General features: G+C 37.1%; 1 protein-coding gene across 1 annotated transcript in view; it reads right to left on the reverse strand.

The window, feature by feature from the left end:
• Positions 1-22,910, reverse strand: part of HUWE1 (HECT, UBA and WWE domain containing 1, E3 ubiquitin protein ligase) — a 140,293-nt gene that overhangs the window by 44,390 nt on the left and 72,993 nt on the right. Inside the window, exons 27-40 of the mRNA XM_012734291.1 lie at positions 20,264-20,321; positions 19,102-19,278; positions 15,991-16,236; positions 14,921-15,054; positions 13,979-14,073; positions 10,120-10,311; positions 7,626-7,842; positions 7,095-7,217; positions 5,970-6,207; positions 5,396-5,626; positions 4,125-4,247; positions 3,529-3,624; positions 2,716-2,985; positions 1,311-1,463 (exon numbers count right to left, since the gene is read on the reverse strand). Coding sequence (XP_012589745.1) covers positions 1,311-1,463; positions 2,716-2,985; positions 3,529-3,624; positions 4,125-4,247; positions 5,396-5,626; positions 5,970-6,207; positions 7,095-7,217; positions 7,626-7,842; positions 10,120-10,311; positions 13,979-14,073; positions 14,921-15,054; positions 15,991-16,236; positions 19,102-19,278; positions 20,264-20,321 — 2,353 coding nt within the window. The remainder of the gene's footprint in view (positions 1-1,310; positions 1,464-2,715; positions 2,986-3,528; positions 3,625-4,124; positions 4,248-5,395; positions 5,627-5,969; positions 6,208-7,094; positions 7,218-7,625; positions 7,843-10,119; positions 10,312-13,978; positions 14,074-14,920; positions 15,055-15,990; positions 16,237-19,101; positions 19,279-20,263; positions 20,322-22,910) is intronic.

Genomic DNA, 22,910 nt, shown 5'->3' on the forward strand with positions numbered 1-22,910 from the left:
CAGTAGCAAGGTTTAGCATGGTGTAAGAGGACACAGACGTGTATGCCAAAGGATTGGTTGGTTAAAATTGTACTTCTACTACATACCAGCTGTATGATCTGACATGAGTTACTTAAGTTCGGTAGCCCTCATTTCCTCATGTATCAAAGGAATAATCATTTTTAGGGTAGTGACTATTGGTAATTATGATGATTAAAAATAGAATACAACAGCATAACAGAATGTACTTAATATGGAAACTGTTAATAGCATCATTAATTTTATTAAAGATTGTCATCTTTTTGTCCTAACTATTACTGAAGGTGAAAGGCTTCTTAGAGAACCTTTATGAATATTTGAAGGAAGATGGGATCATTAAACACAATATAACGGTTCCTCTTATAGTAACTAAGTGTTATTTATGTTAGCAAGCAATTTAAAAGTCCAACAGCAGGCAATAACTTAAATAAATCAGTTGTTTAGAAAATGAAATATATAACAAATGGGAACATAATCATAATACTAAGAGAAAAGAATACAAAATACTCCACGAACACTGATCCCAATAGTTTAAATGCAGAGAGGAACGACTAGAATACAAGGCTGTTAACTGATTTTTTTCTTTTAAAGAAGGGCTTATAAATGATTTTCTCAACTTACTGGGAGTTCAGTATCGAGTGCTTTGCAATTTTTCCTTCAAGCATCTATTCACAAGTGCTAAAAATAAGAATTGTTACTTTTGCCATAAAGGAAAGCACCACATATATTATTGGATTTGTCTTTCAATATTGCTCTTAGGTTTAAGTTTAGGCTTAACATTGGTTAATGTCCATTACCTCCCAATTCCAATGTTGGTTGGAAGAAGCTATCCTGGTTTATTTTTTTGCCTTACACAATCTGCTTGAGGAAATGAGTCATTTATCACCTCAGGCCCTTTACCCAATCTCACATTCCTACTCCATTGTCTTTCCCTGCAAGTTTGGTTTATTCAGAGAAACAGCATTCTACAACCTAACTACCACTCTAAATTTCCTTCCTTTAACTATACTATCCCTTAATCCTTTCAGATTTACTTTAACTTTTGTTCCAAAAAGCTATCCAAACAGGATGCGTATACTCTTGGGTACACTCAGATAAAATTGTATCACTCACATGACATGCAATGCTGTATTTTGCACTTAGTTATGTGTGATAGCCTATCAGAAACCGTAGGCACATGAAATACAGAAACCATACCTTACATTTCTTCTTCAATGTCATTTAATGATAGGTGTTTCATAATTTTTTTGATGACTGAATCAATCACAAAGGACCAAATATTTCAATCTTACCTCAAAAAGCAGTGTTAAAAGCAAGATTCTAGTAGCCAAATTCGAGGCCTGAGGCAAGGTAGCCATCTGACTGATCCACTCTGACACTGTTTTTGTGTCACTTGTTGTCAGAGGAAGAGCAGCTTTGATCAATACATCAGCAGCTTCCCACACCTAATCAAGCAGAAAAGTAGCTAAGTCAAGTAAAAGTAGATAGAGCATGAGGGTTGTCAAAATATTTTCAATTTTGTACAATGTCCCCCCAAGATATTTATTGAGGTTGGATAAATAGTAACATATCTACAAGTATTTAATGTCTATATTCAAAGATGATGTATACGATACTAAGGAACCATTTCTAAGATTTTTTTCTTTGGTTATCTTAGAAGCGTGAATGCTTAGCGAATTAAAATGAATATTTAAAATATTTCTGGTATTTACAGTCAATCCCATAAATTTTCTACTTATTTACAACAATAAGCCTAAATGATATCTGCCCAAATTTATCATAAAAAAAGAAAAAAACCCAAAGTGCCAGAATACTAGAAACACTGATCTTGTGCTTCAATTTGCATGTTAAATTTTTGGTAATGAATAACTGTGCTTTTCTTTCTTTTTTAAAGACTTATTTACTTATTCATACAGAGCTGGGGTACAAGCCAGAGGCGCAGGGGCGGTGAGAGGATTCAGCAGCGGGGAGCAGCGGGCGGGTGAGACAGGAGAGGTCTGCTGAACCATGTGGATGAGTCACCTCCAGAACCAGGGATCAAACTCGCATTGAAGAGACTGTGGCCAGCTTGCAGTGCTGTGTCCTAACCCATTGCACCACCAGGGAGGGCCCTAACTGTGCTTTTCTATTAAGGTTTTAGGTTCTTATAATCATTTCTTAAAGCTCTTAAATATAGATTACAGTATCTAAACCATGGTCATCTCCTGTGGAGGAAAAATGGTTTATTCTGTTTGCCTTTTACATTTCCATGTACTAAATCTCTATTTTTATACACCACTTTTTGATTTGTTTGCCCATTTCTAGATTTAAAAAACATGAAAATAATTTCGAAAACAGTAAAGGAGAGACAATCAAATTGTTAACTGGCTATCTCTTGGTGTGGAGAGATACATTTATCCTCCATTGGCACCAGAAAGATAAAATCGGCAAATTTTAGATGACTAAGACATGCCTAGAAAAGAGAACTTGTCTTTTCCTTTCAAAAACATGTTTTATAGTTAATTCACTTTTGCAGGGAATATTCAAGAAAAGCATTAACAGAGCTACAATGTATTTAGAGAGTAAATCTATATCTAAATATCTAAATTCAAAAGTACTAAAGGCTCTCCCATACCCACCCAGAAATCAGGTTCTGAAAGATGTTAGGAATATCACTTTACATATTCCTGCCTGCTGGCTCTTTGAGAGTTTGCTTACCTGATTGACTACTTGCTTTAGAATCATGTCACGATAGTCTGCTCCATTACGCTTGATTGCTGTCATGATCAGATCACACACCCGGTACACTGTATCTGGCAACTCATCAAGAAGATGGAAGCAGCCTGGCAACATGGTATCTGTGAATGTGTGGAGTTCATCTTGCTCCAATGGATCAGCATCTTGGAACTTCTCTAGACACTTAGCCTCTTCCTCTTCTTGTTTTTCCCGAGCTTTCCGTTCCTCTTCCTCTTTTCGGCAAGCAACTTCCTGGAAGCAAGGAAGAGTGATGGTATATGGGAGGGGAAAGAAACACAGGAATGTATACAAACACCCTCTACCTTCTCCACAAAAAGGTGATCTATTCATCAAGGTGTAGCAATTACTCTGAAGGCAGCCACAAAGGCTAAGGCAAGACAGGGAAAGCAGTGGGGAAGAAACCGCCATTCCCCAAAGCACCATCAATTTATTTGCAGCATTTCTGTATCACCTCCCACAAAATCAAATCATCTGTTGACATTGTCCTGTATTCTCTGCCAGTATACTAAGCTGAAGCTACCTAGGAATAGACAGTCAAGTCTGACTTAACAGGAACTACCAAGTATACTTTGGGTCTTTTACCTGACAAAAAAGATTAATGGTTCATCTGCCTCACTTTAAGTTTCAGGTCAACACAACATACATCAGGTTGGGATCAATGAGTACTACACCATGACTTTCTTTAGACTTTAATTCCACCAATACTTTGCAGAATGTTCATAAATACTAAGATCAATGCATCAGATCCTTCCGGATACCCCATTTCCTAATTACCTCTGGTGACTCTGCCCTTTGATCCATTGGGATATCCTGTCCCAGAGACATGGCAATTGCTCTCATCATCTGGTCCTCTTCAGACATACTCAGATCCTACAGAGCAACAACAGAAAATCCAGCAACTACACATACCCCGACTCACAAGGAACCAGACATCTTGTGCTCAAGTTTTAGAGAAGAAGAGAATGGGCCCCAAATGCTATTCTCTAGAGTCAAAGCCAACTAGGTTTACCTGGTTACTAAAGAACAGAGAGGGAAAAAAATCACAATGAAATAAGTATAGGAAGAGGACATCAATGTGACCACATATTCTGCATCTCAGAAAACAAAATCTCTTCTATTGCTATCTAACTGTACAATTTAAAGAGGTCTTCTGCAAAATCCAGTAATTTGCATGGCTGGGAGATAGGAAGCATCTGTTCCATTTATAATCCAGAGCTATGAGAATCACCATGAAAAGAGAATACACATGGAGAAATCTGAAAATGAGTAGTTTACAAAAGGCAAAACAAGTGACAGAAGCACAAGAGAAGAAAAGCATTATCAGCAACCAAATAATGCCCTGCAAGCATAGAGCTCCTGAGCCAACTCACCCGAACTACTCCTCCCATGATTGGAGGAGGGTGGGTTAGAAGGTACTCTGTGGCCTGCTCCATGGTGCTGGTGTTCAACAGGGCCTCCATGGCATGTTCCCTTGTGAAGCCCATGTCCATGAGCTACGAAAAGAATGCAGGATCTCAGAACCACAGTAAAAGAGAAAAAGACAGGAACTCTTTGAAGATGGAAATGAGATTTTTTTCTAGCTAGCCTCACAGGAACTGAGATCGTTTATAACCTAAGGCAGTTAGGTGACACAAATGATCCTTTCTGCTTGGTGCTTCCATAAGCTTTCAAACATGAGCTACACATTGAGGCAGAAGACAAGGTGATTCTCAATTCTATCCTCTAAGAAAATGGGGCTAGATGGTCTCAGTAACAAGGACATTCTAATTCAAAGATTAAGATTCACACATAGAAGCAAAAATTGGGTCCACTTTTCTGGAAAACAAAGTGACAACAGAATAGAGCCTGAAAAGCTGACTTGGGATTTCTACCACTAGATAAAAATCATGACATGGATAGAAAGAGATACACTCCACAGCTTTACAACATCAAACAATAAAAGAATGATTAAGAAATAAAGCAATTTTCTTAATGACAGCAATACAATTCTACAAACAGTATGTTAAATATTAAAAACCTGGCATAAGAGTAAGTGATGAAAGAGAACACAGTAACTATCTTGCGCGTTGACAGTACGAATGCCTTAAAAAAATACTCTGCTGTTATTTCCAAAGTTTCCTAAAATGAGCATTACTGTTATAATAAAGTATGTGGCATGCACACAAACACAAAAACATACACACAAAATTCTAGAGGGAATGAATATATTTAAATGCCCTTTGTGTTTCTCCCTGCTTTTAGCCTTTTCAAATTGTGGTTTATATATTTATTTTTAAATGAGAAAAACAGTAAGGTTTCAGAAAGCTCTAGTAAGAGAATTAATAAGGGCAACAACATCCCTTCTAGTTACAATTAATGAGAACACAGCAGAGTACAGGTTTGCTTCCAAAGAACATGGCAGTAACAAGCTGAGAGTGCTGTAAAAGAATTCCGACACTGAACAACATGCTTGGGAACACACAAACCTTTTATTAGGAGCACTGGGTCTATACTGCAGCTTTCTTCATAGAAAAGCGAAAACACAGAGAGGGAGGAAATTTAAGCCCAACTCCTGACTAACACGTGAGCTTGGAAAACCCACAAGGATTTTACTCCATTGAGGGTAAAGTCTGGGTGCTGAAATGTGAGGTCAGTACTCTACCTGTTGCAGTTGTTGCTGGTTGACTTGAGGTTCTCGGCGGGAGCCACCTTCCTCCTGCCCTGTATCCTCTTCTCCTCGAGAGCCCTCCTTCTCTTTGCTTAGTCTCTCTCGTATCACAGGTTCTCCTCGGAGGATGTGGCATAGGATGGCCAGCATGGATTCAGCCATTCGCCCGCCATACACCTTCAGAGGTTTCCTGTTCCACAGGTTCTTGATGCAAGTAAAGGCTGCCTATAAATCATTTAAAATACTGTATAAGGTCTTTTCTTTCAATTTAAAGCCCCAGAAAGAAAATGTCAAGGACATGTTCATAATTAATGCCTACCACAAAAAAATAAAGTCAATACTGGGCAGGGCTTAAATAGAAGCACAACAATATATTTAACCCAACTTGGCACCAAATGTGCCAAGGAACATTTCAAATGCTTTCTAGCCTCTTCTTTAAAGCATATCTATCTGGGAAGTAGGATCCAATGGTTCTCCAACAATTTTTTCATTAAGAAGAACAAAGTAAGGGAGAATCACCTAGTTAGCATAAGAAATTCCTCTTGATTTTTGAATGCTGAATACTCACTTTCTGAGTTACTACAAGGAAGCGAAGGGCACTGAATTGTGGAAAGTTCTGGACACCTCCAGGCAATTTAGCAGGCAGTGAATGCGGAGATTCAAGCACCGTGGTGGGATTCACCATCTTCTCCACGAGCATTAGCCAGGCATCTAGGAATTCTCCTGTGCCATCAGGTAAGTCTGAATGTTCTAATCCTTCAGCAACAGGAACTTTGCCTCCCATGGATAGAGCCCAATTAAAAGTTCTACATTGAGATAAGAGACAGTTTGTAGAAAGATATCAGTATTTTAGATGCAGTGGTGATGAAAGTAAATAGAAAAAATTCCTAGCCTTTACAATGGCATTAATGTCCCTCCTTGGCATCATGGCTTCTATTCTGCTTGACATTTATTAGCATTACCTTTTTTGTATTTCTTTTAATTTCTGCTTTGAGATATTATAGACACAGAACATATTTAAGTTTAAGGTATACAATGTAATGATTTGCTATATGAATATGCTACAAAAGTATTACAACTTCCAGCTTTACTTTTAAAAGTCAAAACAGGGGCCTCCCTGGTGGTGCAGGGGCTAAGGGTAGCGCTATCAAGCTATTGCCAGCCACTGCAGTACAAGTTCTATCCTCAACCAGTGAGCTCACCTACATGGCAAAGCAGACCTCTCCTCTCTTGCCCGCTGATACTCTCACGAGTGTATTTCAGTAAATCTACCTGTTCCCTCTGGTGAATCCTTTCAACCCCCAAACCTCTGGCTTAACCCCCAGCTTTTGTATGCATAAAGAAATAATTCTTTTAAGAAAGTTAAAACAAAAAACTTAGGAAAAATTCAGCGCTGAATTTCTTAAAAAATTATCATATCTAGAGAGGCAGCAGAAAAAGACAACTGTAGTGGAAAATTATGTACTGAGCAAATGAAGAAAAGCAAAGACCCTTACAAGCCCTTACAATTCAGCTCTAGAGGAGGCTGAATCCCAGCCCCTAAACATATAGACAATATGGCAAATTCCCAGAACATAAAACAGTAAGTACAATCAACAGCTATCTCTGTGCATCCCCCTGTCCTAGGATACTTAGCAAACAAAAAATACCAAACTCCAAGAAATCCTTCTCTATGAAGCAATTTGATCCTTACTCAAAGAGAGCATTGTGTCCTCCAGAGCAGAGAAATTTCTGTAGCATGAGATGGTAGGGATACTTCCTCTCATCAAACAGCATTGGGGATGTAAAACCAACTGAACAGATGAAGAATGTCAGCCTGAAAGATGGAAAAAAGCAAAATTTAACCTTCTATGAGGCAGACACAGAATGGGAAATTTATGTAGAAGCCAACTGTTCTGAAGTGACTGACAAGTCTACTAGAAGGCATGTGGACATCTAGTTTGATTATTAAAACATCTAAGGGGGAAAAAAGATGTTTCCTTCCTACTAAAAAATACAAGGTCAATAAGAAAAGCTGTTTTGATTATAAATGCTTTAAAAATATTTGTATTCTAGATGATAAAACCAAAACAAGCACCTTAAACTTTATTTGGGGTATACAGTTAAGTAAGCAAAGAACCCTCAAGTCTTCTCATTTAGTGGCTCACTCACCACTTTAGAGTAGGAACCAATTTAATTTATTTACAAGAATTTTCTAGTCCCTGAATCTCAAGCAGAACCTCACCTGAAGCGAGGAGTAGGTGTGTATGGTGGAGGCTGCCAAGATAAACCCTTTGTGAGGAGCTTAGTGAGGGCTGAGGCTGTTGACCGAGCAGCTGGTGTTGGTGCTGTGGTTGTACTGGCAGCATGATGGCTTCTTCTCTGGCGGACAGGAGACCCCACACAAAGTTTAACAAGGAGCCCAAAGAGCTCAGCAAGTGCTCGACCTAATCTAGAGGAAGCTGAAAACAAAAAATCAGAATAAGGATGTATAGTATTCTCAGAACACTTTTAGTTAGACACACATTAAACCATTTTTATGACTGATCACTTACCCCACACAACACCTAGGAAACACTTGGAATTATCTTTATAATAATCTAAAAAAGGAAATTCCACAGGAGGAAATACCTCTTTTGAAGGAGACAGAAGTATGTTACGTACAAATGTGAAAGACAAACAAGATAAACATCTACGTACTATTAGAGAAGGGATAAATCGAAGCCACCTTTGTAAAAAAGCAATAAAAGATTATGAATTAAAGTAAATGATACATACTTTTAATGGACTATAGAGTGACTTAAAATGCTTAGAGCAGGGCCCTCCCTGGTGGAGCAGCGGGTTAAAGCACAGCACTAAGAAGCTTAAGCCACTTCTGCATCACTTTGATTCCCGCCTGTCCCAGAGGAGATCTACATGACGAGGCAGATCCCTCCTGACCCGCCCGGCTGCTCCCCTCAGCATTGTATTTCCTCGATCTGCCTGTTCTGCTCCCCTCTCTGTCTCTGGTGAATCCTCTCACCCTCCGCATCTCTGGCCTGTACCCCAGCTCTATATGAATAAATAAATCTTTAAAAAAAAAAGTGCTTAGAGTAATTTAAAAATAGGTTGTCTTAAAAGATCAAGTATTTACAAACATTTCAGTGTTTTATAATTCTAAGAAGCTTTTTGGCGTATCATTGAATAAAAAATGCAGATCCCTAAACACGTAAAAGAAAAAGGGAAAATACGTATAAACATATACTTAGGCCTTTTTACCAGTTTTCCTTGTACCTTTGTGTTTCTACAATGAATACTCATTGCACTTAAAATTATAAATTAAAGTGCTGCCACACATCTTTAAAATAAACATTTCATTATGATCCAGGGACTACTAGGTCTAGATAAATAAGGCTAGGTCTGAATCAAAGTAAACCTCTTAAGTACATGCACCTATGAACCCATTGTGAAAATTTAGTAATCTCTGAGTTATACAGTATAAGAAGAAAAGAAAAGGCCTTTCTTTCTAAGATAACCAAATTAGGATTTCCTAAGTACAGTTAGGGAATAGGTTACAGATACCTGCACTGCCTGCCTGGAGCTTAGATATGCTCCCCATTTCTGAAATCCAATGCATACAGACATGAAGTTTGCATTTTTCTACTACTGCTTTCCAGTGAAAAGACAGCAACATGACTGAGGGATAGTCAAAAAGGACGAGAGGAAAACAAAAGGCTGGTAAGCACATAAAAACAAAAGACCCTTCCAAGATCACAGTAGTCCCAGAAGGGTAACAAAGAAAAATGAGGGAAGCATGAGCATCTTCATTAATTTCTTTCAATTTTGGAGTTCGTGGCAGTACTTTCAAACTCAAATTCTAGAATAAACAATGGAATATTACCCAGCAATAAAAAAGACAAACTCATATGTCATTTGTGGCAGCATGGATGAAGCTGGAAGGAACTATCATAGCTGAAATACATCAGAAGGAAAAAGAGAAATGTTGAATAGTTTCACATATATGCAGAGTGTGGAGACACCAAACAAAAGGTCAAGAAAAAGTCAAAACAAGCAAGCTGATGACAGATCTGAGACATACAGCAAGGTGGGGGGGATCACAAAGGGGAGGGAAAAACACAAAGGGATAATGGCGATGGTTCACAAATAATATGGTGGCAGAACTATGGGGACTACACTGAAGAAGAAATCATAACAATAAAGTCTCCACAAAGCTGCCAAACTGACTATATTAAAACACCAACCATGCCACTGTTTTTAAGACAGATAAAGAGGACTCAGGGCAGAGTAGCCAGATAGTAACAGAATAACAGGAAAGCTTAATACAACAAAGCCCCCACCTGTGAGTATTTTTAGAAGTGGTGAGTCAACTGATATAATGCAGACAAGTGAGAAGGGGAATGAAAAGTATCCATTGGACTTAGAAACAAGGAGATCATAGGGATCTTGGGTGAGATGTATCAGTGGAACAACATGGGAAAAGCCATTTATTTGTAGTAGCTTAAGAGTGGGTAGGAGTGAAGGAATTAAAGACGGAGGGACAGATGTGGCTTTTAGGAAGCAAATCTCTTATCTCTTGGCAGACTCTGTCACATAGTAGGCACTCAATAAATCGTATCTAAAAATGCATTACTAAAATTTATAATTTCCTTTAGAGAAGTTTTATCAACTCAACATGTTTGAGGATTTGTTACAGCTCTGAAAGAGAGAAAAGGGAATAGAGAAAGAAGAGAATTACTCACCTGACAATAAAGGCTTGATTTGCTTGATTCTAGCAGCCATGGCAGGTGTGATTTTAGATTTGCCCTTAGAGTCTGAAGCAGTAGGTTCATCTGTCTCCATGGGAGCCAACGTGTCACCATCTAGCCCAATGCCTTCCAACAAGCCCTGGGTAGAAGCATCCATACTCCCAGCTGTCCCATCCTGTTCCCCATCTATAGACATCAGAGGGGAGTAGTAAGACCATAATGAACTAACAGTGACCTGGTTCCTTGCTCTGTAAAGTCCCAAGAGATACCTATGATGCTGTTATTCTTTAAGACATATCCACGGTTTCCTAAAACTGAAAAGGAAAAAACAGGCACTCCTCCCCCCAGTACTGATATGCTTCTCTCCTTGGAGCACTTTTAAGTAGAGAATCTGAATAGGCTTATCTGAGGGCTCCCTTAGAAGACTATTGGTTGTTAGATGACCCACTCACATAGAGTACAAATGTGTATGGTGTCCCCATGGTGTTAAAGTGCATGACCTATTACAATTTTAGCTTGTGACCATTGAACTGAGGCATACAGCAAGGGAACAGGAGTCAAACCAGGGGAGAGAAGAACACAAAGGAATATGGTGATGTTTCATGGGTGATCTATGGTTGCAAGAGAACTATGGTGACTACACTTGAGTGGAGAAGTCAACTAATATACAAAAATGAACAATGATTTAGGAAAATAAAAAAAGGAGTTTATAGCTTGTTAATGAGCTCAAATTGGGCACCACAAATCTATGGATCAGTGGAGAACTCTATTTCCCAGCACTTTATATTAATGTGACCACCAAAATGCCAGATGGATGTGATAAACTATGGCTATAAAAAATAAAAATGAAGTCTTGCCATTTGTGATAGCATGGATGGATCATGAGGATACACATTATGCTAAGTGAAGTGAGTCAGAGAAAGACAACACTGTATGATTTTATTTGCATATGTAAACAAACAAACAAAACAAAAACCAAACTCTTAAAAGACTAAAGACCAAAACTGTGGTTACCAGAATGGGGGGGAGGGGGAGGATAAATAAGGAAAAAGTGGTCAACTGTATGTGGAAGTTGAGAACAAGCGTTTTGATGTTAAAAAATGTAGTAAATACAGATGCCAAATTATCAACTCAATAAAAATTTTAAAAAAGACTTCTGAATATAAATGTCAGCTGTGTCTCTTTGGGATGGCAGGTTGTGAGCTTTAGCAAACCTTGTAAGATAAATCATCAAGTTTCTTTTTAATTTTTGGAAAAACTACACAAAAAGTCATTGTCAGTTTCTCTTGTTTTTAGCAACATCAGAACAATACTTTTCTCCCTGATGCAGAGAGAAAAAAGCTTTGTACAAAATTTGTTTTAAATATTCTTTAGCTTTGTTGTATTAAGAGTTAGAAAACTGCGTATTGTAATTTGGAACTTTAACTTCAATGTAACAGCTATTCTCTTAAAAAACAAAAACAAAAACAAAACTATTTTCTAAAAAACCCTATCCAGTAGAAATATGTCACATATATAATTTAAAATTTTCCAGTAGCCAACATGTATTACTATGCTGTTTACTTAAATTGTAAAATGTTATTTTAGTACAATATAAAATCTCAATTTTATACTATTAAAAAGGCACCGTTTATACTTACAGCACATCTCAATTTAGACATTAAGTATTCAATAATATAAATGATGTATGCTGCTCCAAACATAGTTAAAAATCTTCCAAAAATTCAGAGTAATTGCTGTTACATTTAAATAGATTATAACTGAAAATGCCATTATTTAGTTGTACTAGTTACAAGTATTCAACAGTTGCTAATGCCTTGTAACTATCACACTGGACAGTGTGGTTCTAAAGATACTTTAAACATTTACCTTTTTAACTTTAAACCTACAAAGCTGAGTCTCCAAAAACAGCACTTAAAAATCAGAATCCCAACATACCCTTCAATACAGTTAATTCCTAGGAATCTTAAATTTGCATAAAACCACAAAAATGTCCATTTTTTTACATTATTGTAATTAATTTTTTATTGGTTTATACCATTACATATATACAGCATTACAAATCAACACCTAAATATTAAATTTTTAGGACCACTGCTAAAGCTCATTATAAATCAACATCTATGTATATACATTATGCTACTACCAAAAGTCTAGTACAAATAGTAAATTAGAAATGTTAACATGGAATGGTTAATAAATGAAAAGAGATTGGAGATACCTAGCTAAGATAATCACAACTATATCAATAAAATGTATCATTAGGGGAAAAGATTAGGCAGATAACTTTCAAAATATCATCTGAAGTAGTACAAAATATAGGTGATTCTGAGCCCTCGCTGGTGACGCAATGGGTTAAAGCGCAGCACACTATGAAGCTAGCCACAACCACTTCAGCATGAGCTTGATCCCCCCAACCCCCACCAGAGGTGACCCACATGGCGTGGCAGACCTCTGCAGACCCAGCTGCTGTTTCCCTCAGCAGTGTACTTCATTGATCTGCCTGTTTTGCTCCCCACTCTGTCTCTGGTGAATCTCACTGCCCCTGCACCTCTGGCCTGTACTCAATTTCTGTATACATAAACAAATTTATCTTTAAAAATATATATAGGTATGGGCTCTCCCTGGTGGCTCAACGGGTTAAAGCACTGCATTATGAAACTATCCAAAGCCTTTGAAGTACCAGTTCGATCCCTGGCCAGGGAGCTGACCCACATGGCATAGCAGACCTCTTCTGACCTGCCCGCCGCTCCCCTCAGCAGTGTACTTTGTCAGTTTTCCTGTTCTCACCCACCACACCTCTGGCCTGTATTCCAGTTCTATAAGCATAAATAAATCAACCTGTAAAAAATATATAGAGAGAGATGATTCTTCTTTGTACTGCATTTCCTAATTCTTGCCATTGTGTGCACATATATTTCAGAGAAAAGGCCTAAAGTTAGCTTAATTTTTAAATAATTAAAAATCAAAGCCACAAATTTGGAGGGATATATGCACTCCTATGTTCACTGCAACACTATGTGCAATAGCCAAGCCATGGAACTTAGGTGTCTAAAAACACTGGATCAAGAATATTACCCAGGGGCCTCCCTGGTGCTGCAAGGGGTTAATAATGACGCAGCACTGTGGAGCTACCCACGGCTACTGCAGCACAAGTTCAGTCGCCAGCCAGAGAGGTGACCCACATGGTGTAGCAGACCTCTCCTATCTTACCCGCTGCTCCCCTCAGCAGTGTATTTCAGTAGATCTGCCTGTTCTGCTTCCCACTCTGTCACTGGTGAATCCTCTCCAGCCACTCCCCCATCCCTTATATGCACAAATAAATAAATAAATCTTTAAAATAATGATAATAATAATTACGATGGTAATGATGATAAATACTACTACTTCTACTACTACTACTACTACTACGAATAGACTACTACCCAGCTAAAAAAAAGTCAGACTCTCGCCATTTGTGACAACCCTTGCTATTTGGTCCTAGAGCAGATTATGCATGGTGTTGCTTAGACATGCAACAGAGAAAAACAAAAATCAAGGGTGAAATAAAGCCAAAAAAACAACAAATCTAGAATCTGACTATAGAACTGAGGCTACCAGAGGGGAGAGAGGAAGGGGAAGAAAACAAAGTGGAGAGGCAGTACAATGGTCTATGGTAGAGGACTAAGGGTGTTTTTGTATAAACCAATGTTACCTGAACGAAAGTAATAATAAAAACCAATGAAAGAAAAAAAAAAAAAACTGAGGACTATTCACTATAGAGCCAACTAAATTTTTCACAACAGGCCTCTGAAGACATGGAGACAGAACTTTAGAGAATTAATGACTAAGATTTTAGTTTCTTAAGAGTTACCTGATCTTTTTCCGCCCTGGGTCGTACCTGCCTTCTCATCCTTTGGAACCAGTTTCTGCATGTCGGCCTGGCCAAATTCACATCCAGAAGGTAGGCTGCAATAAGAGAAACAGTGCACCTTGAGATCTCATCTCTTATGTTGTGCTCAATTTCTAATTTGTTTGTTCTTCTATTGTAGGTAAATTAAGTAAATAAAACATTTGCAATGATAAAATTCCTCAGCTATGTTCTTTCTAAATAGCACTCAATAAAAAGTTTCCAACTCACCTCTAAAATCTGGCTAGCAACAAGACCAAATTTTGAACACCTGCCATGCTGGCAGAACAACTGAGCTATCAAGATCAAAGATTTCACAAGATGAACAAATTTTTAAGCAAGTCCTAAGGTTTTTGGTAAGTAGGAAGGACAATGCTATAGACTGAACAAATGTTTATGTCCTCTCAAAACTGCTATGTTGAAATTCTAATGTCTGATGTGATGGCATCAGTAGGTAAGGAACCTTTATGAATGGGACTACTGTTTATAAAAGAGGCTCCTTCAACCAAGTGAGGGTACAATGAAATATCTTAGGACTTGGAAGATGGCCCACACCCAACCACAATGGCAGCAAGATTTTAGGTGCCCCACCTCGAGAACAGTGACCAATAAATCTCTGTAATTTAGAAGGACACAGTGTAGTTCTATTTTCTAATTGCAAACTAAATGAACCTCTCCAAGATAGAGAAGGTAGCCTCTGAACTCTTTACTGTGATCATCTCCCCACCCCATATTCACCCAAAGGAACCCTCTAGGATCACTAAGCCTTGTTTGTTGGGAAAAATTATAAAATTAAAAAATTTTATAAAATTATATAAAATTTTATAAAATTATATAAAATTTTATAAAATTATATAAAATTTTATAAAATTATAAAATTAAAAAAAGAGATTACTATTTTCTTACCTGTTTGGGGTACACAATGAGAGGAGGACAGTGCTTTCCCACACCAGAGAGCAGTATAACTGACTCAGCTTGCTCAGAACACTCAGACCCAACTGAGAACCCCATTGGTTTACGGAGATGGAACGAATTTCACTCTGCAAACAAAAGTTCAAGAAGCTAATCTTTGGGATGTTCTCTGAACAATTATTCTCAAAGTCAAATTTTTGCTATGTCAGAAAAATGCAGTATTCTACCTTTTTTCTTGTTATTCTCACAGAGTTGTCTACACTACAATATCCATATTTAAGATCTGTTTCACAAGGTATTCTCTTACAATAGTTACAATCTGTCTCTCATATCTTTGTAGATTCACTGGAAGCTTTATAACTTTTTTTGTTTGATGGCGAAGGGCTTGTTATTTCCATTACTTTGATAAATATATGTATTTAATTCCTTGAGTAGATTATTTAATTTTATTTCATTTGATAAAAACAGAACTCCTCAGCTTAGTTATATAATTTATCTAAGTAGCTTATGACTGTTTTTCACGTATTTTGACATGCAGAATACTTTGTTTACCACCATAAAACAGGGAGACTAAAATGTTCTCCTATGAATCATTAGAATTTATTATTTGAGAGCTAAATGTAGTAAAGATTGAGCACACAGATAAATCATGTTCTGGAACTACAAGAGGACTGCTTGATACTTTAATAGTTTGTCAATTATCATGGACATAAGTCCTGTGTTCAAATTTCTCATCATCCTGTTATGAGGTCCACATGCATTTGTGGAAATATTAGGAATTAGTATGGTCAGAGGCGCTCACTAAAAAGGACACTTGAGGCTCACTAAAAAAGACAACTATGCATCTCAGATGGCCTGCATGGATACCACAGATCTAGTAGTATCTATTATTTATAGCAACTACTCTCAAGGAGGTTTAAATTAAGAAACAAATTATATGGTCAAACAGGTTAATGGAATAAAAAAAGAAAAAAAATGAAACTAGATTGTACCTTGAAGCATAAACCCTAGGTGACCCACAAACAGAGTAGATATTACATGTACACCCCTAAGCAATTTCTTACCTGTCCAACTCTGCAAGTATGAACAAACATCATGATGTAGGCATGGGCAGCAGTGAGTGCATGCAGTAGAGGTGTGGCCTGAGCTGAGAGAGTAGCATCAGCAACATTCCCAGCACAAGCCAGTTCTCTCAACAACACTGAGCCCCCAGGTGATTCAATTGGGCGGTGTAAGGGCTCTAAAGAGGAGAGGATGGAGTCCAGTTGAAGGAGACCCTCCTGAAGGACTTTGGGTTCATGTGACAATGTCTGAAACAATAATAATCAATGCATTAATGTAAAATGAACTTCACATTCATCACATTTTTAATAAGTGCAATGGAAGAGGTAGAAGACAAGTCCCACGAATTTCAGAACTGGCCATGGTCTCTCACCTGGCAGAGCCAAAATATCAACAGATGTATGACATATCACAACACCAACATCTAGAGCAACAGATTGTTTTCTCAAATGAGGTTTTCAAATGTGGCGAGCAAATCATATTTAAAAACCTGTGATGGTCATACTGGAATATGGTTATAGCAAGACTACCAAATTCCAAATTTTGCTCAGTAGGGAGTACTATTAGGAAAGGCTCCAAAGGATGCAACTGAACCATTATTCCAAATGTTTCTTCCCACAAGAGAAATGATTCTAGGATACGCATCAGCTAAGCAATTTCTTTTTATGAGACAATGGTGTTCATAATTCCTTTTAGGTCTAAAGAAAAATCTGACAGTAAAGCACTAGCTTTTGCATTCAAATATAGGAGAACTTTTGTGCCTTCCCTATGTTTTTAAAATAAATACACATCCTTACGCAGTATTTTACAGGTAGGTAAAATGGAGCAGCCCTTTCCTCCCTTTCTTATGGAGAGAAATTAAATATTTGCAAAGGGTAAAGCAAAATAAAACAATACATAAATGCAGGTAAGTCACAATCTTAGGGAATTCCCAAGTCGATAAGCAACTGGATTTCCGATCGTTTGCAGAAATTACTCAACACTGCACAATTCAGCCAACAAAAGAACTTCATAGGTTTAAAAGAATTCCTATAAAAATCTCACTGGCATGTTTTTTTCAGAAACAGAAAAATCCCTTTTAAAATTCATCTACAACCTTTCAAGGAACCACCTCCCCCAATAGATATAACTATCCTGAAAGAGATCTCTCACTTCCTGATTTCCAAACTTACAACAAAACTACAGTAATCAAAAGTGTGGTACTAGCATAAAGACAGAAATATCAAGATCAATGGCCTACCATAGAGAGCACACAAAATCAACCTTGGCATATCTGGTCAAATGATTTCTGACACTTGTGCCAAAATAGGGGTGCAATAGGGAAGTAACAGTCTTTTCAAAAATAGTGCTGGGAAAACTTCATATTTACATCCAAAACAAAGGCTACTTTACACCGTATAAAAATTTATTTCAAAATGAATCACAGATGTACAAAAACTGAAACTATGTAAAACATGTATAAGAAATCACATAGCACTGTAAAAAATTTTGCACATAAAGAATATCAACATAATGAAAAGGCAACCCATGGATAGGAGAACATATTTCTCAGTCATGTTTCTGCTAAGGAATTAATATCCTTAACATATAGAGAACTCCTAAAACTTAACAAAAATCAATAGGCCAGTCTTGACTAGACAGCTCTCCAAAGATATAAATATCACCAATTAGTATGTGAAATTATGCTCCACATTAGTAATCATTTGGGAAATAAAAATCATAACCACATGATCCACTGTCATGCCCGTTAGGATGACTACTATATATACATATCTAAAAATAACACATATGAATAACATATATATGATGACTACCATATATACATATCTAAAAATAACATATATGAATAACACACACACACACACACACATATATATATGAAAACCCAGAAAAATAACAATCCTGTGTACTGTTGGTCAGAATATGAAATGGTGCCGCTACTATGGAAAATAGTATGGTGGTTCCTCAAAAATTTTAAGAGAACTACCATATGACTCAGCAATCCTACTTTTGAGTCAGTCCATAATTAAAATAACTGAAACCAGACTTTTGAGTATGAACTTACACATGGACTAGAAAGTCAAATTCACAGAATCAGAACCATAGATCTTTATTGTTCTTAACAGACAAACACACTCACAGTCCAAGAAATATGTTCACACCCACATTCATAGTAGCATTATTTATAACCAAGATGTGGAAGCAACCTGAAAATCTGTTTATGAGTGAACGAATAAGCAAACCGTAGTGTATACATACACTGGAGTATTACTCATCCTTAGAAAGGAAGTTCTGACATATGCTACACAATGGATCACTTTGAGGACATTATACTAAGCAGAATAAGCAGTCACAAAAAGACAAACACTGTATAAACTGAACTTCGAAAAGAACAGTCAAGTTCACAGAGACAAGAGAGTAGAACAATGGCTCACAGAAACTATGAGGAAAAGGGGAACGGAGGGCTGTTTAACGAGTATAAAATTTCTGAAAGATGAAAAATGTTCCAGAGAAGGGTTGTTAAATAATGTAACTTTTACTACTACTCAAGTATTTTAAGATGGTAAATTTTATGTTTACTTGTATTATTACTTAATATAAAGGAGCAATAGTTTTGGCAAAATATGACAACAGGCTATAGGTCAATTATGTTCAAAATACATGACTATCAAACCTTCTGAAAGGAAAAAAGAAACCAGGACTAAACAGTATCAGATGTGTTGAACCATGCAAGGGATGACAAACTAATATAACCCAGTCCCAAAATATTCCTAGAGATATACTTTCCCTTCTAATGAAGTCAAATAAGGTTCTTAGAACTATGTATCAAAACCCAGGAAACAAAGAACACTTATACTTTTCAATAAGAAATTAAGTGGCATACTATTTATTAGTCACAAATATTACTTGTAGTGCATAACCACACATTCCATTTAATTCTCAGTTGAAGGGGAGACCACGGTAAAAAAAAAAAACAACAACAAAAAAACAAAAAACAAAAAACAAAAAAACAACAAAAAACAACAACAAAAAAAAAACATGTAATGTATACAGTTGTATAGCAAAACTGCTTTCTAAAAAGAAATGAAAATATTTGGCCAAATGCTTCTTACCAATATGGATTTGCAGACACCTGCAACAGCCTGACAGGCTGCAGATGTGGGAAAGTCAATGGGCAGATTGGGAAGACCCAAAATGGTAACCAAAGGCAAGAGTCCTTTTTGATTCACAAATTCCTGGCAGTGGTCATCTGTTGTATTGTTGCTCAGAATAGATTCCACAAATTTCATCTAGGTAATGAAAATTTTAAAAGAAACGTTAGAGCCTGACACTTGGAAGTTAAAGACCAGCTTGGAGTACGGACAGGGGTAGGCCCTGTAGAAATGAAATCGCGTCATTTCTAGGTTAGAATAAAATTCAGGCAAACAGGGATACGAAATCTAAACATCTAGAAAATAAAGAATTATTTCAATTTCTTCCCCAATCCAAGTGCCTTTTCAACCATACCTAGTTATAGAGAGAGTGGTCAAATGACCCGTTCAGGGCTACATCATGACTTAGGGGGAGAAATCAGATCTAATCTCTCTATTTTCTCATTTACTGTTCTTTGTATGATAATGTGTTGCCTTTCCCCGGAAGCAAACATCACGGCTATTTTCCCTGAGAGTGTTAATACTGCAAATGAAAACTTAGAACTCCGGAAGAATAATTCAGACCAAAGCTTTTTGTAAGAGTAAGAAAGCAAAATATGGGTAACAAACATATAGGCACAAGAGAGAACATTCTGGAAGTTTTGAAAATGTTCAGTGGGCTAAAACAAATGCTAAATGGGCTTTTCCTTACAGGGAAACACATCTGGGAAAATTCAAACTCTTTGCTTTTTCCTGTAAGACATGTAGAAGTTAAAAGAATAACATTTATTTTCTCTAAAGAGAAGTCAATAGGGAAAAAGGGCAAGAAGAAAAAATGTATGTTGGAGACATTCCAAGAACATTAATACCAGATTGGTGTAACAAAGCCCACTCTCCTCCTATTTGGATTCCAACAGGGAAAAGGAACAACAGAAAGTTGAGAATATCCAAAAAGGAAGAGTGTCGGCTAATTTCTGGTAACCAGTCTCAAAGAACAAGGTTTGCCCATCTTTAATTACTGCTCTACACTTTGAGGGCACCAGTGAAAATAAACGCAGAAATTTTCACTGAACTATTTGGTAATCCCACACATTTTCCAGAAAAGCACACACCTTTACTCAGTTTGCCCTATCATAAATCTTACCACATTAAGGATGTAATCCATGAGGGGTATAGGAATACGTTCCTCTGTACCAACAACCCTGTTAAGGGAGAAAAGAGTGAGTTACACAGAAATTCACAATACCAGTGCAAGAGAACAAAGTTAGGAAAAGGGTTACAGTATGAAATTCTAGGCCTTTTTCTAAGTTAGACTTATAGCCTTTAGTATATAGCACAGAACAAAAAAAGCTGAATTCTCAAGCTAGCTGATTAAGAGCACAAAAGGAATAGCCAAGCCTTTACAAACTCAACATTTGTACATAACTTCAAAGAAATTATTCTATCTTAGGAAAGTACTGTAGGAAGAACTTATCAATATGAATTATAAATAAGCAAGTTCAATCAAAAGACTAAACATCTGCTTGAAGAAAGGAGCTAGACAAAGAAATGAACACAAACATTCTTACCATGTTCTCAAGTAAGATTTTAGAGTTATAAAGGAAATGGAATTTGTTTAAAATTCCATGTTTATAATGACAAACCATTCAGAACAGTCAAAGTTAAAGCCAACATCCAAGGTTTCCTTCCCTAACAAGCTATGCTTGTGTCACAACAGTTATGGAACTATGCAAAAATTGTGATCAAGTTTTTTCCTTCAGATGAAGCATCTGCACTGCAGATGAGAAGGATGAAATAATGCCGCAGCTATAAAAAATGCAGCTCTTAACCTAAGGGCTATACTTTGGCTTTTATTAGAAATAAAACAGAGGTTAAAAAAAAAACCCACAAAGCATATCAAAATGAAACAAAATCTACCTCAATGATAAAACCTAAGAAAGGCTAAAACTTGAATAGAATACAAGAAACATTTGTCTATAGATCAGATTTGGGCTAGAAAAGACAAGATGGCAGAGTTAGAGGGAGAGAGGCCAAAAAATTGGCAAGAAGTGAATAGTTCCCATCTCTGAGCAAGACAAAATGTGAATATGGATTTGATATGTGAGAGAGCATCTGGCACCAAAATGTACACATGGCAAAGAAAGTGGAGAGGCATCATGAATGGCTTGCTGATGAGATACCCAGAGCTTGGATTTGGATAGGATGAAGTGAATATACTGACTGAAAAATTTGGGGAAGATCTTTGTACAAAGGGAAGACAAACTATGGAGTGAAATAATTTCATGTAGACTACAAATTTTTGACTTACAAAATTATTCCTCAGAACCCCTGCAGCATCCACATACTTACAGCAATCATCTACCCAAAATTTAGTTGTATCTCCTTGAAAAGAATCCAAAAATACCCCATGCAACTAGAATGCAGGTATATCTCTACCCCAGTGAGAAACTTTGCCCTTTGCACAAGCCAAATATGATGGCAGATAGCCAGAGTTGTATCATCTAATGGGGCTCAGGTACTTCCTTTACTGGCTACATGGAAGTTGAACAAAAGAGAAGACGATCAACAGCTCTTAATCTAACTCCAGAATCAAGCTTGTTCAGTAACCACTTTACTCCCTACTCTCATTTTTTATTCACTTTCAGGATGAACTTTCTCCAGTAGAACCCCACCCCCAGCAACTAATTTTAATAAGTCAATTCTAATCATAACCTTACATGAAATTGACACACAGTATCTTTCAAACAGTATAAGATTATATTCCCACAATGAATGAAATCCATTTACTTTGCCAAAAAACATATTGCCTCTCCCCCTTCTGCAAAACATACACTTATTCCCAAGTTCAACTTTACACTGGGTCAGCTTTACATCTGTATTTGTGGCAGAGGAGCTCCTGATCAGAAGGGTTGTTTCAGTGAATGTCATAATACAGTATATAGGACAACAGATTTCATGGGGATTTTGTCTTTTCATGGGGAGGGAGAGGAAAAAACTGATCAGGTTCCTTCTAGCTCTTGAGGAAATGCAATTGCCGTTGGGCCACAATTTGGGGTAAAAATGCTGCTCTGCCTTCTATGTTCAGATAGTTATTGAAGTCCCAAAGACCACACTAATCTATATAGCTCAGGATAGGTGGTTAAACTAGACAAAGTAAATTAAATTGACCACAAAGTAAGCCATGGTGCCCCTACCAAAGACCCTAGTTACTTCCTGGCAAGAATAATCATTCTCAGAAATATCAGTTTTGCTGAGAACAAACAATTTAGAAGGCATAAGTGGTCAAAAGATAGGTATTCAAAACTGCTTGTGGTAAACATGTCTCAATGTAGAACAGAACTCCATGTATGTAAACTGTAATGCCCGTTTCCTTATTCCATATCTCTAGCATAAAACTATGTATCTCAGATCAAATACCATTTTCAAGAATGAGATAATAGGGACAGGGGAGGAAAAGGGGAGAAAACAAGGGAAAAAGCACTGTGTTAGATTGGGAAAAAAATCTGGAAACTCAAAAATCTACCAACCAAAGAATATGTATTCATGGACAGACATTCAGCAATGAAAACGTACACTTTTGTTGACAGATGCAGCCAACCTCAATGCACTGCAATTGCATGGTCAACAACAGAAGCCAGCTGTCACAAAGTACATCAGATATGATAATACATGCTAACTATTCTATTCATATGATATTCTAGACTAGGCAATTATTTGATGACAGATACATATAATTACCTGTGTCATTCTAGGATAGGGTAATGGCAAACTTAAAATCTGTAGTTTACTGT

This window comes from Condylura cristata, unplaced genomic scaffold (genome assembly GCF_000260355.1).
Source record: "Condylura cristata isolate star-nosed mole 26May11 unplaced genomic scaffold, ConCri1.0 scaffold00053, whole genome shotgun sequence".
Taxonomy (NCBI): Eukaryota; Metazoa; Chordata; class Mammalia; order Eulipotyphla; family Talpidae; genus Condylura; species Condylura cristata.